This window comes from Nanorana parkeri, unplaced genomic scaffold, assembly GCF_000935625.1.
Source record: "Nanorana parkeri isolate BGI_ZX_2015 unplaced genomic scaffold, ASM93562v1 scaffold595, whole genome shotgun sequence".
In the NCBI taxonomy this organism is placed as follows: Eukaryota; Metazoa; Chordata; class Amphibia; order Anura; family Dicroglossidae; genus Nanorana; species Nanorana parkeri.
The window spans coordinates 293,161-314,677 of NW_017306863.1; the positions used below are offsets into that span (position 1 = coordinate 293,161).

Consider the following 21,517-nt stretch of genomic DNA (forward strand, 5'->3'; position numbering starts at 1 on the left):
CCAGACGTCATCTCATGGCTGTCTCTGGCCACTTGCAATGACAGATCAGCGCCCCCTGGTTACCACGTAACCAGGGGACGCTGAACTGTCATTACAATGAGAGCTCATCCGAGCCAGCCGTGATATCAAAGCTGGCTCTGCTGAGCTCTCATTCTAATGACAGTTCAGCGTCCCCTGGTTACTTGGTAGCAAAATATGCTTGTTTAACTAATGAATGTAATATCAGCATGACTGCTGATGTGATTTTTAGCGAAAATATTTATACTGTAATGGTAATCGAAAAATACAGTATTAAACAAATGCACACTGCCACCTTCAGGCTGCCTTTGGCACCTGCAGTGGCATGTAAAGGCTAAATGCTTTGTCAGTGAAACCTCCAGCCTGCAGATCAACACCATGTCATAGCTGACATAGTGATCACATGATCAGGAACCACTCTAATTGGTTCCCAATTATTAATGGGGATCTGAGCATGTACAAAGTGTTGGTTGATAGCTCTAAAATGGGGGGCATTTATTAATGCATTCTCAGCATGGAGCATTATGCTCAGCAATGGTAATGTAGGGATTGAGGATGGGAAGGCGTTAATATAAAAAAGGGACACAACCTATTTTTTTTAAAGTTTTGGATAGTGTTAAAAGGGACTTTTGCCAATTTTTTATTGCGTCTGTGTCCCCGCTGGGAAGATTCACTCTTTCTATTTGTCCTGGTGACTACTGTCACTGTAACAGAGAGTAAGAGGAAATCCTAAATTTTAAAGTTGTCTTGAGATTAAGCAGGGAGGAAAAAATCTTCCATTTGGAACAAATGGTCTAGTGACAATTGTCTAAGATGTGAATTCCCCCCACATTGAGGGGATTTCCTCTTGCATCACCAAGAAAGGAAGTGAAGGCAAATCTGCCCAGAAGGATACAAAAGAATAACCCTTCCCTGCTCTATCCAAAAACAAAAAAAAGTTTTGGCCATATATACACATTAAATAGGGTCACCTAAAATTCTTCCAAAATGTAAAGGCTGTTAAGATCCAAGCTTCATAGCAGTTAATACAGAGGCACCTACATTGAATTGTGCGATAAAGACATACCAGGAATCCAGAGGGGAGCTTTGCATACTGTGTATGTATGGATTTGAGTACTCTAAAAAAAAGAGTAGGCACCTTGTAATATATTCACATTTTTTAAAGAATAAAATATCAAGGATGTTTTTATTTGTCTTTTCTTTTTTAGTTTTCAGTTTTTTAACCTTATTTGTTGTCCAATGCTGTCTTGCTCAAACTTTCATGGTACCATGTTATGTACAATATTGCTTTTTAATATAACACTGACCTTTCTAATTGATTTCGATAGGTTTCAGCTTTCAAAATAAACAAACTGCATTTGTCTTTAATCATTTTCAGTTATGTTTTATTCCTTTAAAATCTTCCAGTGTTTTAAAACAACAAGAAAACATTTAGAATTTCCTTTGGTGAAACATTATTACACATTTTGTATATGTAAACTTGTGGCTTTCCGTAACACCAGCACACGCTCCCTATGGAAGATTTTCTGAGTAATTCACCCGTTTACGGCTTAAGGGGACCTAGGGAACGTTAAGCCCCTCCAGCCATGAAAAGGTTAAAATAATGAAAACAATAAAATTTAAATTATATATAATATATAAGGAAAAAAAAATAAAAAAAAATATTTCTGATATTTTGAAGAACTTCACTTAATAGATTGTCTGTTAAACACGGATCTGCAATAATACAAAAAATCTACATTTTACATTATTTCAAGAAAAATAACTTCATTTGAATATAAAAGGATAAATACATTTTATTTTTGCTTAATCTCTAGCTTTTTCTCATATTTTTATATCGTACGCTTTTTTTCTTTTTCTTTTTTATAATCTTGGCGTACCTTTGATATACAAGCTTTGAAGTATTCTCCTAAAAGAGATGGGGCCAAGGAAGGGAGTTATGTGCACCACTAACATTGGACAAATAAAATCTTTCGACCAACGAGGGTATACGGAGCGACGTTCACAAAAGCACAGGTGTAAGGGCATCGGGGGACCAATATGGTCGCTTTCCTTTGCCCACAATGCACTGGCAGCAAAGAATGACGCTATTTGGTTGGTCCACACACTGGGCAGAGAGGTACAATAACCGTGTGGAAGTGGCAAACAAGCACTTGTTGTCCTCTTCGTTTGGAACATGTCAAGGGCAATTCAAAAATGCAGCTTATCCTGCCATGGTATCAGTCCTCCTTAGGCAGCTGTCTTGCTAGGGCATTCCACGTAGGTCATAGCTACATACACCTGGAATTACCATGGAAGCAGTTCTGTTTCTGATGATCATGTTGTGAGGGCCTTTTCTTCTATGTTAGGCCTTTACAGCTGGATCTGTTACCATGGCAGCAGTCTTCTGCTAGGCAGCCATTTTGTGAGCCAGAATCATAACAGTCATGGATCTCTCATTCACAGATTGGTACATATGGCTTAGTACAGTGAGGCCCTCTCTATTGTTATATAGTTTATTTATTCCTTTACATTTTCCCACGTCATCCAGACTCAGATCACCCGCCATTACAACCTATAGTACATAGATCACATTCTTTAGAAAGTGCACAGCTGAGTTACAATTATCATGGTGATTAGATAAAGGTTATGGGAGATAGATTCTTGTCCAGATTGTCCAGATTTGGGAAAGCAGAGGTCTTTATCCTCACAATGCTCACACAGTATGCCCGTATAGCCAGGAGGACATAGGCACCTCATATTGTTGTGGCATATCCCACCATTTTGACAACGAAGCAACTCATTGTCGCAGATGTTTGCTGTTGAGACAAAACAAAGAATAATTAACATAACTACTCAGGTACAACCACATCATCAGACTTAGAACTGAACTCCAGGCAAATAGCTAAATACACTGGGGGGAATTTATTAAACATGGAGCAGACAGAATCTGGAGCAGTTGCTCATGGCAACCAATCAGCATCTCTGTTCAGTTTGCTCAGATAAGACTTGAAAATGAGACAGAGAGGCTGATTGAGGTTAAAAGCAGAGGTTTGGATACACGTTTTCTGCAGAAAATGTGAAAGCCGCACAGCCACGCCAAGCACCTCCATATAGTGCAGTCCTTACTCTAAACTATGAGAGTCTCCATCTTGGAGCACATGGGGCAGAAGATTAAATTGGGTGCAGGTTTATCAGGAGGAAGCCCAACCTCCTTTAAAGGCACAGGTACGCACAAGGGACCCCGCACATTACAACGGCAGCTGAGACCCCCCATGACCCCAACTATGAGAGAATACAATATGGAGACTCTCATAGTTTAGAGTTAGGACCGCACTATATTGAGGTGCCTTGGCGTGGCTGTGCGGCTTTCACATTTTCTGCAGAAGGCGTGTATCCAAACCTCTGCTTTTAACCTTAGTGGTTAGACAGGCTTTTTTGCATGCTGGCTGGTGAGTGTGCTTGGAAACTTTTTTCTGTTTGAAGCCCTTCTGTGTGCACCTTGCTGTAAAGCTGGTAACGAATTGATGCGTGCGTTTGTCATTTGTTTTGCTTGAGAGAAGCTGATTGGTTGCAGTGCAAATAAGTACCTGAACTTATACTAGTTGCATTTTATTACTACAAATCTCCTTTAGTTGCCTGGAGTTCAGCTTCAAATAACTAATTTTATTCCAGCCCAGTGAACTGTAGTTTGCCTCAACGTTTTGTACTTATATTAAGAAAAATTGTGACTTAAATGGTAAGCTCCTGATAAAACCTTAAAGTTGGTCATATACACCCCTAAAGCAGATGCTTAGGCTACCCATTCACCAAGGGATTTTCCATCAGGTTACAAAGCAAATGAAAACCGTTATCTGTAAAAAAAATGCATGCATTAAAATGTCAGTCCACCCAAAACTGATATTTATCTGGCTGGGCTAGCCAGAGGGCTAACCCAGTGGTCAATTTGTATTATCTGTTAGGAGTTGTAGGTGGGATTCTTGTACCTGAGTGCCTGGGTCTGCACACTTCATGTGGCCATTTTGGGGAGATTATAATCTCACTGTTGAATTTTTAAAGACTCACTTTTGAGTGGTCTGTGTTTTTTTTTGGCAAACAATAGTTCCTGGATGTCAACAATAAAGGAAACCATTCCTAAGAGAAACATGGAAGCTGCCATTATGCCAACCATCACATTGTAAGGAAACTTTGCTTTGCTTAGTGAATGTAGTCAAAATTCAGAAGAATGCCCAATCTACAATAAAAAAAGGTATTTTTTATGGATATGAATAGATAATAGAAGTCAGCAGAGCTTCACCTCAATCCCCAAGTTAAAAGAGAACTATGTGGTGACCTTTTTTCCCATAGTTCTCTTTAGGAACATGGGAGGACATATACGAATGTCCTCCCATGACCCAAAACTCAGTATATAGCGGGCTATTGCCTGCTATATGCTGAGAGGGCTGCAGCCAGGATGGATCCCGACAATACTGTCAAGATCCACCCCATTGGCTGATTGACAGCTGGTTCTGCCTATCTAGAGGCAGAGCCAGCTGTGCCCTCCTCCTCTCCCAACGACCCCTCCAGTAAGCACTGGAGGATCGGAAAGGGGAGGGGGAATCCCTGTGGGGAGCGGTGACTGATTGTCACTGCTCTCTGCAGGGAGATGATCGGGAAGTGAGTGGATAGGCAGTATGTTTTTGCTTACTTCAAAATCAATAGAGCCGACCTGTGACAGGTTCAATGTCACACGTCGGCTCTAACTATGGGGGTAAGTGTAATTCACTCACCTGATAGTTCTCCTTTGCAAACAGAAAATCTATTTGCAGAGTGAACAGTCTATTTACCTCCAGTAAAGCAACAAGTCAACAAGGCAGGATACATATCCAGATAAGGATTTCTGATGTCTGTCTTTCCTGATATAAATGTTTGTTCTGGGTGAGTGTCTCAAAAAGAACTAAAGTCAGAAGGTCAGCATAACAGACAGGATAGTTACATTTTTAGAAGGGGGTCAGCAGTGGCAGCCCTCATATTTGTCTCAAGAAAGGTTTTTTTTTAATTGTCACAAGAGTTAGATAACCATATGATACTCATTTATTGTTATTGACGTTATTTAAAAAAAATTATAAAAATAATGATCAACTTAAACTGTCCTAGAAAAAAGGATGCGTAAATAATTTATCATGTTACAATTTTGCATTACATTCTTTACACATAGCTGAAGGAATTTGGTTCTCTTTGATAGAAACATGTATAATCAAAATTACATGAATACAAATTCAATGTACAAAGGACGTACAAGTATTTTTTGTTAACTTAGGCATATTCTATACTCAATATCATCAATATTTATAAAAACTCAATCACCATCAATAGCAAGCAATCAGAATCCATCTTTCACTGACCTGATTTCAATGAACTATAATCAGTTTGAATGTTGCAAGTATTGTTACTTGCTCTTTACTCATTGTTCTTTACTCATTTACTAATTTCTGTGACTTTTTCACTGTAAATCCTGGAGTACCATTATTTATGTTTCAAATAGTTCAAACAGAACACATTTATGGGGTCTATTCACAAAGCTGCCGAGGGCAGCCGAGTGAATGACCGATCAGAAGTGAAGAGAGCCGAACACCGTTCGGCTATTCACTTCAGGCTGGTACGGCTGATTTCAGCCGTATATCGGCTGAAATCAGCCGTACATCGGATATGTTTCAAACAGAACAAATGTAATAGCAAATAATCTGAAGACATCAACATTTGTTTTGCTTACACCTATATATGTATTGGTTATATGTTTTAGGTAAATCATATAACCAGTACAGTCTACATGTATACGCTTGATATGGAACTTATTTAATACAGAGTAAATACTGTAACTGCTGCTTAGGTCTGCACGCATGTTCAATCGTTTTTCCTCCTGCAGTGATTCTGAGATGTGTTTTTCAGCAATTTATAATGCAGCATTAAATATTTTTGTAACAATATTTTCTCCATACAGAGCCTGCATGTATGAGTTTTTTTGGTTACAATTACACTAAACTGAGGAGTTAAATCTTAAAAATGCATTCAAGTACCATAACTATTAACAAAAATGTATTTTAATTGTGTATCACTCAGCTGTAGATCATCAAATCATCTCTGAATTCATGCTGACACTGTCCTTCCATCTGGAGGGTGGCTACTCTTGTTCCCCATGGTTCCTGTGTATGTTGTAAAGGAGCCACCTCTCCAAGCTGGCTCCTGTGATGGACTACGAACTCAATACAAATTAGTAAACTAAACGTGAGATAGTGGTCCATCACAAGAGGGAGCTTGGAGAGGTGTCTACTTTACAACACACACAGGGACCAAGGGAAACAAAAGTAGCCACCCTCCAGAAGGAAGGACAGTTTCATCATGAATGTAGAGATGATTTGAGGATCTCCAGCCGAGTGATATACAAATAAGATACATTTCTGTTAAAGTTAGGGTACTTGAATGCTTTTTTAATATGTGATTCATGAGTTTAGTGTCACTTTAAATAGTGGCTGGTGGTGAAGGGATTTACAATGTGAGATGACAGAGGATGGTTGCCAGGAAAGTTGGAGTTCCATCTAACGTTCTCCTTTAGTAAATTAACCAAAAAAATGCTGACCTTCTTCTTTAAATATCTGTTTCTTGGCTGTCATGCTGATCCAATGCCTTTAACACATGATAAGTCACTGACCTGGAACAAGTATGCAGATCAGTCAGTGGTCCTAATTTGCATACTTGTTCTTGATCAGTGACTCTGAAAGTACGGACATTATTAGATCAGCGTGGCAGCCTGGCAACTAGCTTTTTTCCTTTAAGAATAGCAGTACGATAACTGAATTGTGGGAACTGCCATGGTCCAGGTAGGTGGTGTTTTACTGAGGAGGAAAGAGTCCGATTCTATTTTGTTTACTTTAACATCTTCTAAAGCAGTAGGGGACATGGTAAGAGGCTCTTGAGGTGACCTAAACATAGAGGCTTCTGCATGTAGTGTTAAATAACTGGCAGAGCTTCCCAAGATCCCTGAAACCTGTGGTGTTCCATTAAATTAGCCCTATGCTGAAGCTCAGGCCTACCACCTCCTCTTAAATACTGGTCATTGAGAAAACCTATCATGCATATGGAATAATAATGGCCTGAGCAAAGTTGCTACCTTGTAACAGAGAGCAGTGGGGTTCATAGGTTCGCTCAATTTTAGATAAGAAAACATGAAAAAATAATGAAATCAAGTGCTGCTGAAATCTTACTGTCCTAAGTTCGAGTCCAGGTTGCCTTTACAGAAATATAGACCTGTCTAGGACTACAAGTTCTCTTAATGTACTATCATTAATCAAATAATGTACCATAAATGGTTCAAGTTGTAAGCAGTTTTGTTGTAAAAGAAATCATTAATATCTGATAGGCTTCCTCATTCCAGTCTCTTTTACTGAATAATTATTTGTGCTGCAATATGTTTACCAAGTTGCATTTCAGCAATGAACTTGTGGAATATAACTTTACAGGCCTACAGATATTGGGGGCAACTACGTATTGCGAATAGGGAGCTTACAAAATAGTTAACTATGTGGCGGAAAGCCATATGATGAATGGTTCCTAATGTGCTGCTTTCCCAGAGGTTCAGACCTTTCCCTGACAATCGATTTGTCAAGTCCATGCCACTGGGAAAAATAACAGTGACAGCAAGTGACAGATCTGCACAACCCCCATGCAGCACACAGTGTATGAGTGTTTAAAGCCATGTATTAGAAATCCATTTGACCTTTACTTGTATCTGATTTCTAGCATAGAGAAAAACATTTCCTTGACATTTTTATTAAAACAAGAAAAAAAATTAATGTGTTACATTTAGTAGAAGTAAAAGTTACACAATCGTCCCACTGCTCTACGCAGCAGTTTTTAATCCCTGCATTCCTTCTCTCTATGGCAGTGAGTGTCACTAATAAAAGGGCAATGATATACAGAACTAGCAGGTCATTTACCATAGACATCATATAGGCCAGCCAAATGACTCCTGATCACTAGAGATGAGTAGCATTGATCGGCCTGATTTACCTGTGTCCGTGAAAGGGATTACAAAATGTGATTCCTATAGGTGATAGATGCCAGACAAGCGTGAGAAGATCACAACCCCATTATTCTTTTTTATCACAAACCAGAGCAGGCTTTATACCTTTGTAATTTTGCCATGGAGGCTTTTAAAGCACACCCTGGACAATTCAAACTAATAACATAGTTTAAATAAATGCATTAGCAAGGGTTAGCTTCAATGAAAGCTACATATCAAAATGATCAGTAGATCCAGAGAAATGACAGCTAACATTGTATACAAATTTTGACTTTTACTGTTGAAGTCAAACTTGACTCCAAACGCACTAATCTCACAAGGGGTGTATTTACTTTGCAATGTGAGATGTCAGAAAGTACTCTGCGAGTTCAGTGCACTACAGATAATTGTTCTGGTAATATTACATGATGCAAAATAGATTAAAATAACTTGTGGATCCTGCTTTATGTCAGTTGTTGGGGCACTATTATTTGTGGATAATAAAATTAATTGTTGAATAAAAATACAGTGTATGCAAACAAGTGTGATTTTATTCTGATTTGTCCTGCTTGTGAGCAGTCTATGTGTATCTAAACCCAAAATCAAAAATGTAATATACTGCAGACTTTCAATTCCTACATCTGATGGCTGCATTCATTTTTAGCCTTTTTTCCCCTTTATTTTCACCTGGTGATCTTGCTAGCAACACACTTCTTATCCCAGGGAGACAATGATTACTTACTGTACTGTATCCATGGAGAAACATACTTACTCCACGATAGGAATTGGTTTAGAACAACAGGACACCCCCCATCCACTTCTCCATATCATAGAGGGTAGGTGTTCTGTAGTGCACATAGAGTGCTAGGAACAATCCCAACTGATCACAGTTTTTAGGCACTTATTGAACCGATATAACAAAATATTTCATTGGCATGTTTGATAAAAAAGAGCTGTTTATGGTTAGGGTTTACACACCCTTTAAGAGGAAAGTAGTTTGAAAATAAGGATTTATCCTCTATCATTACAATTGTTCTTTTTCAGTAAAGCAGTGCAAAAAAAAAAAAAAATGAAAGATGATGTGTAAAGTTCTGTACCCATAGCAAACATTTATTCACATTCAGTTTACCTTAAGTGACATTAAAGTCAAAAGTCCCCCCACAATGCTAATGTAAGGACTTACCTTAAATGATGTCTCTTAAGCCGATCATCTTCTTCTTTACTGTCCTTTTCAGCTGTCCCTCCAGCGCTGGTGCGGGTCTCCGATCCAGCGCTGACTCCTCAGGCCTCTTCTTTTCTCATGTCCCACGGAGCCTGTGCAGGTGCACGCTGCTCCATATACTTACATTGTGTCTCTGCTTGTCTCCAGGCCGAACATCTGAACTGCTCATGCGCCCGTCAAGATCCTTTGCGACCGCCTGATAAATTTTCTAGATGTTTGGACGGGCGCGCGGCGAAGACACAGGTAAGTATTAACCCTTTGAAAAAGTTTTTGTTTTTTTCTATCGGTTTGCATATATCTACTGCTTCCTAGCAGTAGATATATGCAAAAACATGCAAGGGTTTAATATCCCTTTAAGTAAGATCTCTGAAAGATGAAAAGACTGATTGCCATGGGGTACTGCACTGCAGAATATACCTGATTCTGTGTTTAACCATATTATGGGGATGATTTATAAATCATCCACCGAGACATATACTGGCCAAATGCTGTTCACATGGCATTCTTGCCAATAGATGGAGCCATAGAGCATAGGAAATTCCTATGCTTCTCGGCTCCATCTAGTGTCGACAATGCCATTAAAATGGCATTCAGCCAGCTTGTGTCTCAGTGGATGATTTATATATCATCCTTAGTGTGTTTATTTATTTCTTATTAAGACTAAAATGTGAAATCAATGGACAATTAAACACTCCCTCTTAATGACTTCATTTTTTTTTTTAACTCCCTTTTCTCTATTACTGGCTAGAAGATTTTGCATCTTCAAGTCCTCAATAAAACAACTGAGCTTTAGAAAGTGTCCCTCCGGACAACTAAGTTGTTTTAATGGAAATATTTCCCTGTTTTACTTCTAATGTAAAAATGTCAGCTTTCCCTGTCAGGCTTATATTGTATATACTGTTCTAACAAATTGTCCTTGCTTTGTGATAATACCCTTCTGGGAATTCTAGCTGTCAAGGAAAAAAAGTTTGAAAAATAAGTTCACTTTCCATTTAAAAATGCAAGGCTTCAAAATTAAAGCTGAACTTCGGGCAGGAATGCTATATACATTTTTATAAGGTCAATTCCTAATTTTTTTTATTTTTACAAAGTTAACAGCCACGGACTGAGTTATCCCAATGTGAACAGCTCAGAATCAGGGCTCAGCCTCCTTTATTTCCCTTCAGTACAACAGGTGGCCACTGTGCTTGCTCTTCCCCTGCCCACCGGTTGTGTACAATCAGGGCCGGATTTACTCCCCCTGCCGCCAACTTCCCCTCCCCATCAATTGAGAATGGCAACCAGATGGCAGGGCGGGGTGGGGAGCGTATTGTGGAACCTGGCCTTGGAGCGGGGCTAGTTTCACTTTTTTTTTTACTGTTTCTTTATTTTTATCACTTTTTATTTTTTTATTCAATTATTTCTTCTTATTTTTTTATGTTTTTATTAGTGGCCTCGGTGGCCTTGTGGGAAATCCGGGCCTGTGTACAGTGCTCCATGTAGCTCTTAGAACAGTGAGTGGTGACGTAATTTCATCATCACTCTCTGCAGTGGGTGGATCCAGGCATCCCCCAGTCTGTCCTGCCTATCCACACTTATTCCCATTTCATGATCTAAAGAAGTGGTGATAAACACAAACAGGAAGTAACATTGCCGTCTCTGAGATCCCTCCTCACAGTGCCCTGGCAGAGTTTTAAAAAGTAGAATTTGACCTTGTAAATGAAAATTTATGAAGATTTATGAACCATCCCAGAGTTCAGCTTTAACTGAGCTTTAATTACAGGACATCTCTACTCAAAATGTCTTTTGGGAATTGAATTGACAACTTTCTCAACAGAATCCTTCAGTGAATTGTCCAAAACCTAGAATAAGAAAATATTGGAGTAGCCCAGTTACATGACATTTACATAACACCAGCAACATGCTTTTTTGGGCCTTTTGGGTAGCATTTTAGTTTTCAAACAATGGGAGGCCATCAAAGGGCATTTCGGTTGAGCTTTTGGGGGGTTGAAAAGAAGTGTGAATTTCACTATGAGTGCATATGGCCTCCAAAGTATCATCTATCCCTAACACTAAGGGTTTATTTATGAAAAACTCAGAGCCATATGTCCTGCATAACTGTTTGTTCATTAATTTTTTTGCAAACTGAATGTTAGTTATATATTTTCTTTAAAGGAGGGATGTAATTCATTCTTAGGATTAGAGTGAATCAGGAAAATATTGCATTATGGCCACTACATGGAGACGAGGATAATAGGAAACAAATACTTATGTCCTATGATCCTCAGCGCCATCTAGTGGTCATAAATCAGTATTTTCCTGATACTACATTCCACCTGGAAACAAAATTTACTAATACAATTTGTTTTTGCCCCCAATTTTTGCAACACTGCATTTTTTTTTGTAGATACACCTCTCATTGACATCCCATGATTTACCTACTGACTCCTCCTTATCTTAACACTTAACCAACCTCTTAACTGTTAACACTTGAAAGGGAGACTGGAATAGAAAGAAATTGCTAGGTGAATAAAAATATTATTTTGTAGAAGAGACTTTATGCTCAATTCACAGCTACCACACCAGTATAAGGGCCTGTGTCGACTTGTGTTGATGACAATAGTTTGAGATGCCTCTGGGATCATTTTGAATTTCTGACCTGCATCTGACCTGCTTCAAGTGGGGTTTCCATTCCCATAGACTTGTATGGGTAAACTTTAAACTAACAAAAGTCTGTCAACACAAGATCAAGATCCTAAAGATGCTTATTTTACACAAAGTAAGTCCAATGAGATTTAAAAAGGTACACTCAGTCACATGGCTAAAATAAAGATACTTGTATTAAAGCTTTGTGTATTGATCCTTTTGTATTTCTCTCCTGCCAATTCCTCCCCCCCCCCCTTTTTTATAGCATTATTTTGTGTACACTGCCTGTGTAATATGCCAAGAGTGGAGCCAGGTACTAGGCTACTGTAAGTCAAGCTGCATGGGAGGAAGTTACACCATCACTGGCTGACCAATGGCTAAAAAAAAGATGTTGGCCCATGGCAGCAGCGCCAATGAAGAGTGTGGACCTGTCGTCACTGAAGAAAAGCAAATTTAGATTTAAGCTACCCTTTCTTTCAACCATTAAAAATTAACAAAGCTAACTCTAGAAATTAACAGTTAACCTAATCATAACACTTAACACTATCCCTCTTGGTAGCCACACCTAAACCTTTAAAAAAATAAGCGCACTTTCAGACAAGGTACACTTATTGTTTTTGCCCACCTCCGCTGACCTAACTGATCCCCCCTCCCCATCCACAGATGCATGCTTATTGAGATCTGATGCCCTCTGCCACCAGAGCTCATTTACATTTGCACCACAGGATTCCTATCTCTCATGGCCGTACCTGCGCATTAAAGCCCCATAAAAGTCTATGGAGCTCATCTTCCTGCTGTGAGATGGAGTAGGTTGAGCCCCACTAGTTCTGGAACAGTGGCTCAGCATTAGAGCCAATAGATCAGCATGACAGCTGGGCAGGCAATAATATAAGCCTGAGATTTATCTCAATGCATATTTATATTAATTACATTTGATAATCATAAACATTGGCAGACTACAGCTGCAGACCAATAAGAAAAACAAGAAAAACAAAAAATAAAACAAAATAAACCTAAAGGTAACCAACTCAAGAAATTATAAGGAAAAGCACTTCAATATAAAATGTTTTAAGTGCTTACTTGCAATGTTTTTTCTTTACATTAATTGCTGTTTTTTTTTCCATTCACAATATGCTTTTCAACTGTCTAAAACATTTGACTACTCCACGAAATGGCAGTACCCTAGCACAGCCCCCTGCCTCCTTGCACATCATAGCCCTGTCCACTCCTGCCTAATTACTCTCTGTGCTGAGCCAGCTCCTCTGCTCCTCCCCCCATTTCCTTACATAACCTATAATGAAGTTGCCAGTAAAGGAGCAAAGGGGAACACTGTAGAGCAGGGTTAGTACTCCAGCTGTCAAGGAACTACAAGTTACATGAGATATTGCAAGATTGTAACAGCCGCAGGCATGACTTCGAAAGGCAGGAGGAGATTAGTAATTTCCCCACACCTGGAGTGCTGAGGTTGCCTAACCCTGTCATAAAATATCACTTTTTTTTGGCTTTAGTGCTCTTTTGGTTCACAGGAGTACATTTACTACTGTACTCCTGTGACCCAAACTCAGCATAAAATGAACTACTGCCCCCATTTGTTGACAGCACAGAGCCGCACTGGAGCTGGGAAGGATCCTGACAATATTGTCAGGATCCACCTTGCTGCCTGATTGATAGCTGGCTCTGCCTCTCTAGAGCCAGAGCCAACTGTTCCTGCCCCCCGCATATGTCCCTCCAATGAGCACTGGAGGAATACAGGGAGGGGGGGATCCCTGCAGGGAGTGGTGACAGTCACCGCACCCTGCAGGGAGAAGATCGTGAACTGAGCGATCACTCGGTTCTAGATCTATAAAGTCCCACACCAGCTCAAAGTATTGGGAAGAGTACATTTTACTCTCCCCGTAGTTTTCCTTTAAGTGACAGCTCTGAGTCTGCTGCAACTGCTGACATCACATCCACAATGGCAGCTCCCAGCAGAAGTCTCAGAGCTTTTGGATGGCTACACAAGAGAGGCTTATACAGATAAATAACATGCAGAATATACATTGAAAGCACATATATTCTTATAGGAAGATTTTTGTTGAAATGAATGGTCTGGCGACAGGGCCTCTTTAGGTTACATGCACCAAAGCATACACCTATGCAAAAGTAAAGCTGTGCTTGCCATTTTACATTTTTAATATGTTGAAAAGAAACACAGGGTTGCTGCAAATGTTTATTTTCTCCATATCAAAAGTAATGCATGCATGAACAAAACGAAAGAAATAGGAAAACAACAGCACAAAAACTGCCTTGTCCCATGAAAGCATGCCCCTACTGCGCCGCTTTTGTACGCTGTCATTACCCAGGGGCCCCAGCTGCTCATGTCCATGTGTAATGCCATTGTTCCCTATGACAGGAAATAGGGTAGCAGATACATATTGCCTCTTCTCGCAGCTCCTTGTGATACAAGGTTTATCTGTGGCATCCCAGTTCAAACACATTCCGTCTTCTCTTCACACATGGAAACCCCACAAAGCATTCAATTAAAAATAATTATGCATTTGAATCTGGTTTCTCTGTAACTCCTCATTAGTGCAGCTCCCTGCTGAATATTCTCCCGTGGCATTTTGTGTTATTTATTTATTATTTTCATTTTAGTTTCTCTTTAATGAGGGCTGTGCAAGTGCTGCGGATGGATTTCCAATATAGACAGGAATATCAAACAGCAGCGGCGAGCTGGTGGTGAATTAGTGGTGCTTAACACATGTTTTTCAAGGGCATACCCTCCACCTCGGTATAAGAATGCAAGGTGCACAAATTGCATTCAAACCCAAACAGCCTGCAAACAAGAGCGCCTGTGCTCTCAGTATCATACACACACACGGCACTAACATTAATCATTTCTCTTATGTTATGAAATTGAGGCTGCCTGCATTCTGGCAATAACACAGAATAAATATATAACGTATTCGAAGCATTGGGATTAATAAGCCGTTGAAGCGGACAAAACCCAATTGGGCATCTTGGGAGTTGCAATTATTACCTCTGATCTTATGGGAGTATTATATTAAAATGACAAGGTAATGTCCGGAGAAGATATAAGCCCATCTTGAAAGCTTGCTTTTTATTTTATTTATTTTTTATTTTCACCATTAAACCGTATCCCATCCGTGGCGCTTCTATTATTTAGCTGTATGAGAACAAAATAATTTAAAAGTAATTAGAAAGCTGTCGTCTATTAGAGAAAAGAGAAAGCAATGTCCTATGTCTCCTGAAAGAGCTCTTTCTTGCCTAATAGTCCGAAGAACAAGACTGCTCGGAAGGGAACTTAAAGCTGAAGCAGATTAAAAGACATAAATTAATTTGTTGATGATTGATGCATTCATCAAAATATATCATTACTTGTATTGTTTTTAAATGCAAGCAGTGTAAGCAGGGCCGTCCCTATAATGAGGCAGCCTGCTGGCTCAGGCAGCGTCTCTTTGGGTCACATGGGGGGACAGCAGGCAGAGCTGCACGGCCACTCTGCTGCACAATGTGCCTGCCGCCTCCTTTCCAGCCAGAGCATCCCAGGTTGCTCAGAGCCAGGATGGGAGATGTGTTAGCTTTTAGCAACCTTGGATGCTCTGGCTGGTGTCCCGCACAGCTCCTGGAAACCAGTGATGTCACTGGTTACCAGATTATGCAATGGCCACACCCCATCTCTAGCCCTCTGCTTCTCCCCTTATAGCGTGCACAACCACCAGCACCCCCCCCCCTCCCCCTCAGGTGGCAAAAAAATGCTAGGGATGCCCCTGAGTGTAAATACCCATATTTGACTTGGCATCAGCCTCCTGCAGGCTTTGTACAGCAGAGCTCAGAGTGGGAGGGCTAGAAACAGCACAAGCAGCCAATCAGTTCATGTGCTGACTAGCAGCATGCTGTTAAGAGGAGAAAGAAGAGTGACAGAGAGAAGATCTCTGTCAGAGAGATGCTTCTCCTTCACCTGGGCTCATAGGAAGTGGGTTGACTGATGCTGGCCATCATTCAACCTCGAAGACTGGGGACATGTGTAGGAAAAGAAGTACTATGGGTGACAGCTTTGGATTGAAAGTGATTATCACAGCAAAAGATATTGAAGTCATTTATTTTTTTATTTTTAGTGGAGTTCCTGTTTAAAAAAAATCTGAATGTGAATATAGAGGGGTCTATTCACGAAGCTGCCGAAGGATCTAGCCGTAGCTTCGTCCCCTATTCACAATAGCCCGTACAGCTCCCGAACGTGGCCGAGCGGCCTGCTTCTGACAGCTGGGCGGAGTCAGCCGTGATCTTATGGCTGGCTCCGGCCACTTGCAAAGAGATCAGAGTCCCAGGTTACCTGCTAACCAGGGACACTGATCTCCAAACAGCAAACTCTCCCTGGCGCCCCGGGAGTCTCCTGCTCCCTGCTGCCAAGGAGAGAAACACTGCTGTGTCCTTTTTTTTCTTTATTCTGACACGGAGCGATGTAAGAAAAAAAAAAAATATTCCCATTGGATTGGCTATTTCAATGTGCAATAGCCAATAGTAAACTAGCATTGTACCCGCCCTCTGCTGCAGTTCTCCATCAGGTCCATAAGCAGAGGGCGGGTACAATGCTAGTTTGCTATTGCAAATTGAAATAGCCAATAGGAATGTAGCAATGCATTCCAATGGGAATTTTTTTTTCTTTTCCTATTCTGACATCGCTCCGTGTCAGAATAAAGAAAAAAAAAAGAAACAGCAGTGTTTCTCTCCTGGGCGCCCGGGAGAGTTGGTTTTTTTTCATTTTTTTTTTTGACGGCAGCAGAGCCGCCGGACAATAGGAAACTATTGGGCGGAGCTAGCTGTCACTGCTAGCTCCGCACAATCGTTTTCTATTTACTTTTTTTTTTTACTTTTTAAACTATTTTTCTGTTCTGCTCGGTAACAGCCAAGCCGAATGCCGTTCAGCGGCATTCGGCTATTCACTCACTGCTGTTCGGCATCTATAAGTATATGCCGGACAGCAGTGAGTAGCCTGCCGGAGGTTCGGCTTAGCCAATCCAGATGTTGGATTGGCTGAGTTGAACTCCTTCTGCACTTCGGGTGGGCCGAACATGCCGAGCATGTTCGGCCCACCCGAAGCCATGTGAAGCAAGCCGATGTATGGCTGATTTCAGCCGATATACGGCTGAAATCAGCCGTACCAGCCAGAAGTGAATAGCAGAACAGTGTTCGGCTCACTTCACTTGGGGTCGGTTGTTCACTCCGCTGCCCTCGGCAGCTTAGTGAATAGACCCGAGAAACTCTGAGGAGGAATGTAAACACACATTGCATTCCTGGGGTGGGGATGTGAGCTGTTGGGAAACTTTAGGGGAAGGGTTTCTTTTGGCAGCCCATAACAAGCATATTGAGTAAGGAGCACTAGTGTTTTGTAGGGTCACCACCTTTGCATACAGGCACAAGATGTTTTCAGCTCCTTCCTGTCTTCAAAATCTTTTAGCGATTTACAGCAACCATAAACTCCATATTATACTGGCCATACATGTAACAGTATTATCTCGTTTAGAAATTGATTACACTGATTGGGTAGTTTATAGGAACCAACAAACTTGTTTCAAAAAGCAATGATCGATTCTCAAATAAAACCTCTACTGATCGACTGTTTTAAACGGGAGATAACTGGAAATTGCTGAATCTGTAAAGGGTTGATTGTTTATTACTGTGGGGTCTTTTTATAAATATTTTTACCCAATATTCACACAGCTTTTAACTGAAATCAGTTGGAAAATTGTGTGAATCCTAGGTGAAAGTTGTATAAATGTCACGTAAAAAGCTTTATAAATAGACTCCTATGTGTATGCCCCTATGCTCCTATGCCAGCATTAGAGACCTCTCTAGTTTGGTCTAAGACAGGGGTGCTCAGGGCAACTCCGGCCTTCCAGCTGTTGTACAACTAAAATACCCACTAGGAATTGCAAGACTCTGACAGCCACAGGAATGACTCTCCGGGGGCAGAGGGATTATGGGATTCTATTTAAAGCACAGCTGGCGGGCCAGAGTTGCCCAACCCTAGTCCCCAACAGAATTCCTGACACAAAAAGATCATAGAACAGCTGATTTGTGTTTTACTATTCCGAAAATCATTAAATAAATTAGAGCCTTACATATGGTCTTATATATTATAATTATACAGGATTTATATAGCGCCAATAGTTTACGCAGCACTTTAAACAATATAAGGAAGACATTACAATTACAATTCAAGACAAGATGGTAAGGAGGGCCCTGCGCGTGAGGGCTTACGATCTAAAATGGAGGAACAAGTGATACATGAGGAGGAAGCTGTGGGGATGAATTGTTTGAGAACGTGATGGTTCACTGGTTAGGTTGAGGTGGGATAGGCTTCCCTGAAGAGATGAGTTTTTAGGGAACGCCTAAAGGCAGTCAAGGTGGGAGATAGACGTACATGTTGGGGTAAAGAGTTCCGGAGGTTGGGAGAGACTCTAGAGAAGTCCTGGAGGTGAGTATGGGAGGAGTCGACAAGGGAGCTGGAAAGCAGGAGGTCTTGGGAGGAGCGGAGGGGGCGGTTAGGATGATACTTTGAGACAAGGTTTGAGATATATCCATGGGCAGAGTTGTGGATGGCTTTATGAGTGATTGTTAATATTTTGAATTTTATTCTTTGGGTGAGTGGAAGCCAGTGCAAGTTCATATGTCAGATCAATGTAAAGTACATATTATAGGAGAATGAGAAGGAGTGTAAGTATAGCCCCCAGCTTTTAAAGTAGAACTATATGGTGAGTGAATAATTGATGACTGTTTTTACTGCTAATTGTGGCTTCCTGTCCAAGTTATCCCCATTGAACGTATTCTTGTTATAGGGGTGTACTTATAAAAAATTCACAGAGCCATTCATCCAGTTAAATTGCATGCACATTCATTCTGTGCACATCAAGGTTAACATATGTTCATTAGAATTATAATATTATTAGCATATTTTTTTCCCCCCGGTCAAATGTAATATCAGGAAAATACCACATTGTGACCACTAGAAAAAGCAGTGGCTCCTCAGCTCCATCTAGTGGCCATAATGCAGAATGCTCCCCATTCAGTCATATCTTCAGAATTAATTACATTCAACCTGGAAAGAAAAAATGCTGAGCGGGCAGTGTGCACTTGCGCACACCGGCCCGTGCGGCTTTCGTCTTCCGAGCACGCTACCAACCCGCCGAAAATTGTATGATTTTCGGCGGGTTTTCGAAAGTCGTGCGACCGTACAGTAGATGCAGTCGCATGCTGCCCATACAACTGCGAATATCGTACGATCATGGGATCACCCGCGATTATCGTACGATAATCGGCAGGTATATGGGCACCTTTAGTGTTTAGAGCTACAACATTGTATGGATATGTAATATATAATACTTAATATCATTAAATCTCCTCTGCCAAAATAAAACTCTTCAGAAAATAAACAAAAGTTGTATCTATATAAATGAAACACATATACTGCACTGCAGGCTTACAGGTCTCTAATAGTTTTAATATTTTTATTAGATGAACATGGACTAATAAATAAAAAACAGTCTGATTGTCCCGAATTGTCTCTGCCTCTATTGCTCTATGCAAAAATTACCATTTCCCCTTGCTCTCTGTTTAATTCATTTTAGCTACTTGCATGCAGCAGCGTCTTATAAAAAGTTACTCATTGCCAAGATGAGTCTAGTACAATGTAATAAATGACTTGCCCTTTCACAGAGGGACTTTGTAATTTAGAACACAACCAAAAAGCATTTCACAGTTATGTTTCCCGTTGGAATATTTGAAGGAGTCAGTCTGACTTCCTCCTAAATCTAATTACATGGTATTTCTTCAAGCAGTGGCCACACAAGAAGGTCAGAAGCAAGTGTGCCTAAAAACCTGTAGGCTATATTTAATGCAATACGCTGTTTGTGAAAATAGAGTGGATATGTTCATGAAACTTTAAGATATACCCTCAATAATCTATAGCCGGTGTCATCCTCTCAGCAATAAATCCCCTTTGGTAACCCAGATAATAACTGACATGGGGATTGCATGGTCCTTGTAAACAGTGTGCAGGTATATATATCACATGAACATTACAGACATGAAATGTGGAAAAAAAGTGGTAAGGTTGAATTTGTACCTGTGATGTCTGTGCAAACATTTATCTAAACAATACTTTTAATTAATATATTTTAACGTTACAGCTTAGTTCATACGTTTGTGCTGCAGGATTATCACAACATGTGAAAATCGCATGTTGTGACAGCAGGTAATTGCTCCCTGTGTGAAGACAGCTGTGAAACCTCTGAGCCTGTCATTGATTTGTACAGGCTGAGTGACCACAGCTAATCAGAAAACCTTGCTGCACCCACCACAGAAATATGCTGAAGTAGGTTGCTGAACGGCAATAAATTAAATTAATTAACACCAGTACGCTCCCTGAGTGCCTAAATAGACCCCAGATGCCTACCATGCCTGCTGCAGAAAGAGATCACAGTCCCCGATCGCCTTCTCCCTAGCACTCTGACACCTAACCCTAATGTGTTCAGGATTAGGCACTGCTGTGCTCACTCACAGCCAAACGGAAACCAATCTGAGTGCCATGTTTCCCTTCTCAATAATGTGACCTGGACACCTGGCAATGATAGCAGTGCGTGTGTGGGGGTCATAAACATTTTGAGTTTTTAGAACTAATAAGGTCAATTTGCATTCACCCAGATCAACTTTTATAGACAGCAGGAAGCCCAGGAATTGTGCAGCTTTAAGCTTGTTTTAACATTATTTCGCCATGACCTATCATGGATGTCATTGGTCATCTATGAAAGGGTACAGCCATGTTGTAATATGCCCTTGAGAGACCTTGCTAACATATATCTCCAGGTGCTTTATTTTGTATTAGTGCATTACTTTTGGAGCCCCTAGCACCGTTAGTGGAGTGGCTACTAGAAAGTTAGTGATTGCCAGAGCTGTAGTCAGTCTGGCTGAAATATAGTTGGCATTTACCTGGTTAATTCTATGTGTTCTGGCATTGATTGTACCTGCCTGAGTGGAGTGTGACTCTGCTGCAGTGTGGGACATCCAATGAGGAACACTGTGAGTGTGTTTGCAGTCCACCAGCCAATCACTGGGGCTCTCATGGCCAGTGTTGCATGCTGGGACAGGGCATATATACTCGAGGGAATTGCCATATGCTGAGTCTGGCTCCAGCCATGGATTGGTCCAGGTTGTGGTGTGGTTCAGCTAGGCCTGGGGGGGTGGGAATACATACTTGAGTGTGGAAAATTATTTGCTAGCCTTCAAGAGGCTTCTGCTATTGTTGGAGGAGGAGAACCAGGGAAGCTGGTGGCTTCTGGAGGTGTCTGGAACACAGAGGACCTCAGGAGGAGGTCTGGTGTCTCTCCTACTAAAGACTATGTGCCAATCCCTTTTCAACTGTACTGCAAATGGATCTACACTGAAATACTGGTGAGTCTGGAGTCTGTGCCTGTTTCACCCTAAATGTCTAGGCCCCCTTTACCCTCTCTTCCAGTCTGGATATGGTAATAAAAGTTCTTCTGCATCATACTCCTGGCCTGGATTTCAGCTCTGTGGGTCACTAGAGGGCGGTTAATGCTAATGGGGCAGCTTGTTGCTAAAATCCCTAGACAGGA

General features: G+C 40.8%; 1 protein-coding gene across 7 annotated transcripts in view; it reads right to left on the reverse strand.

The window, feature by feature from the left end:
- Positions 1 to 1,862: 1,862 nt before the first annotated feature.
- The window catches only part of NTNG1 (netrin G1), a 266,339-nt gene continuing 246,684 nt past the window's right edge, over positions 1,863 to 21,517 (reverse strand). For all 7 annotated transcript variants that reach the window (XM_018562731.1, XM_018562732.1, XM_018562733.1 and 4 more), the window contains one exon: positions 1,863 to 2,816. In XM_018562731.1, coding sequence (XP_018418233.1) covers positions 2,596 to 2,816 — 221 coding nt within the window. In that variant the 3' untranslated portion in view covers positions 1,863 to 2,595. The remainder of the gene's footprint in view (positions 2,817 to 21,517) is intronic.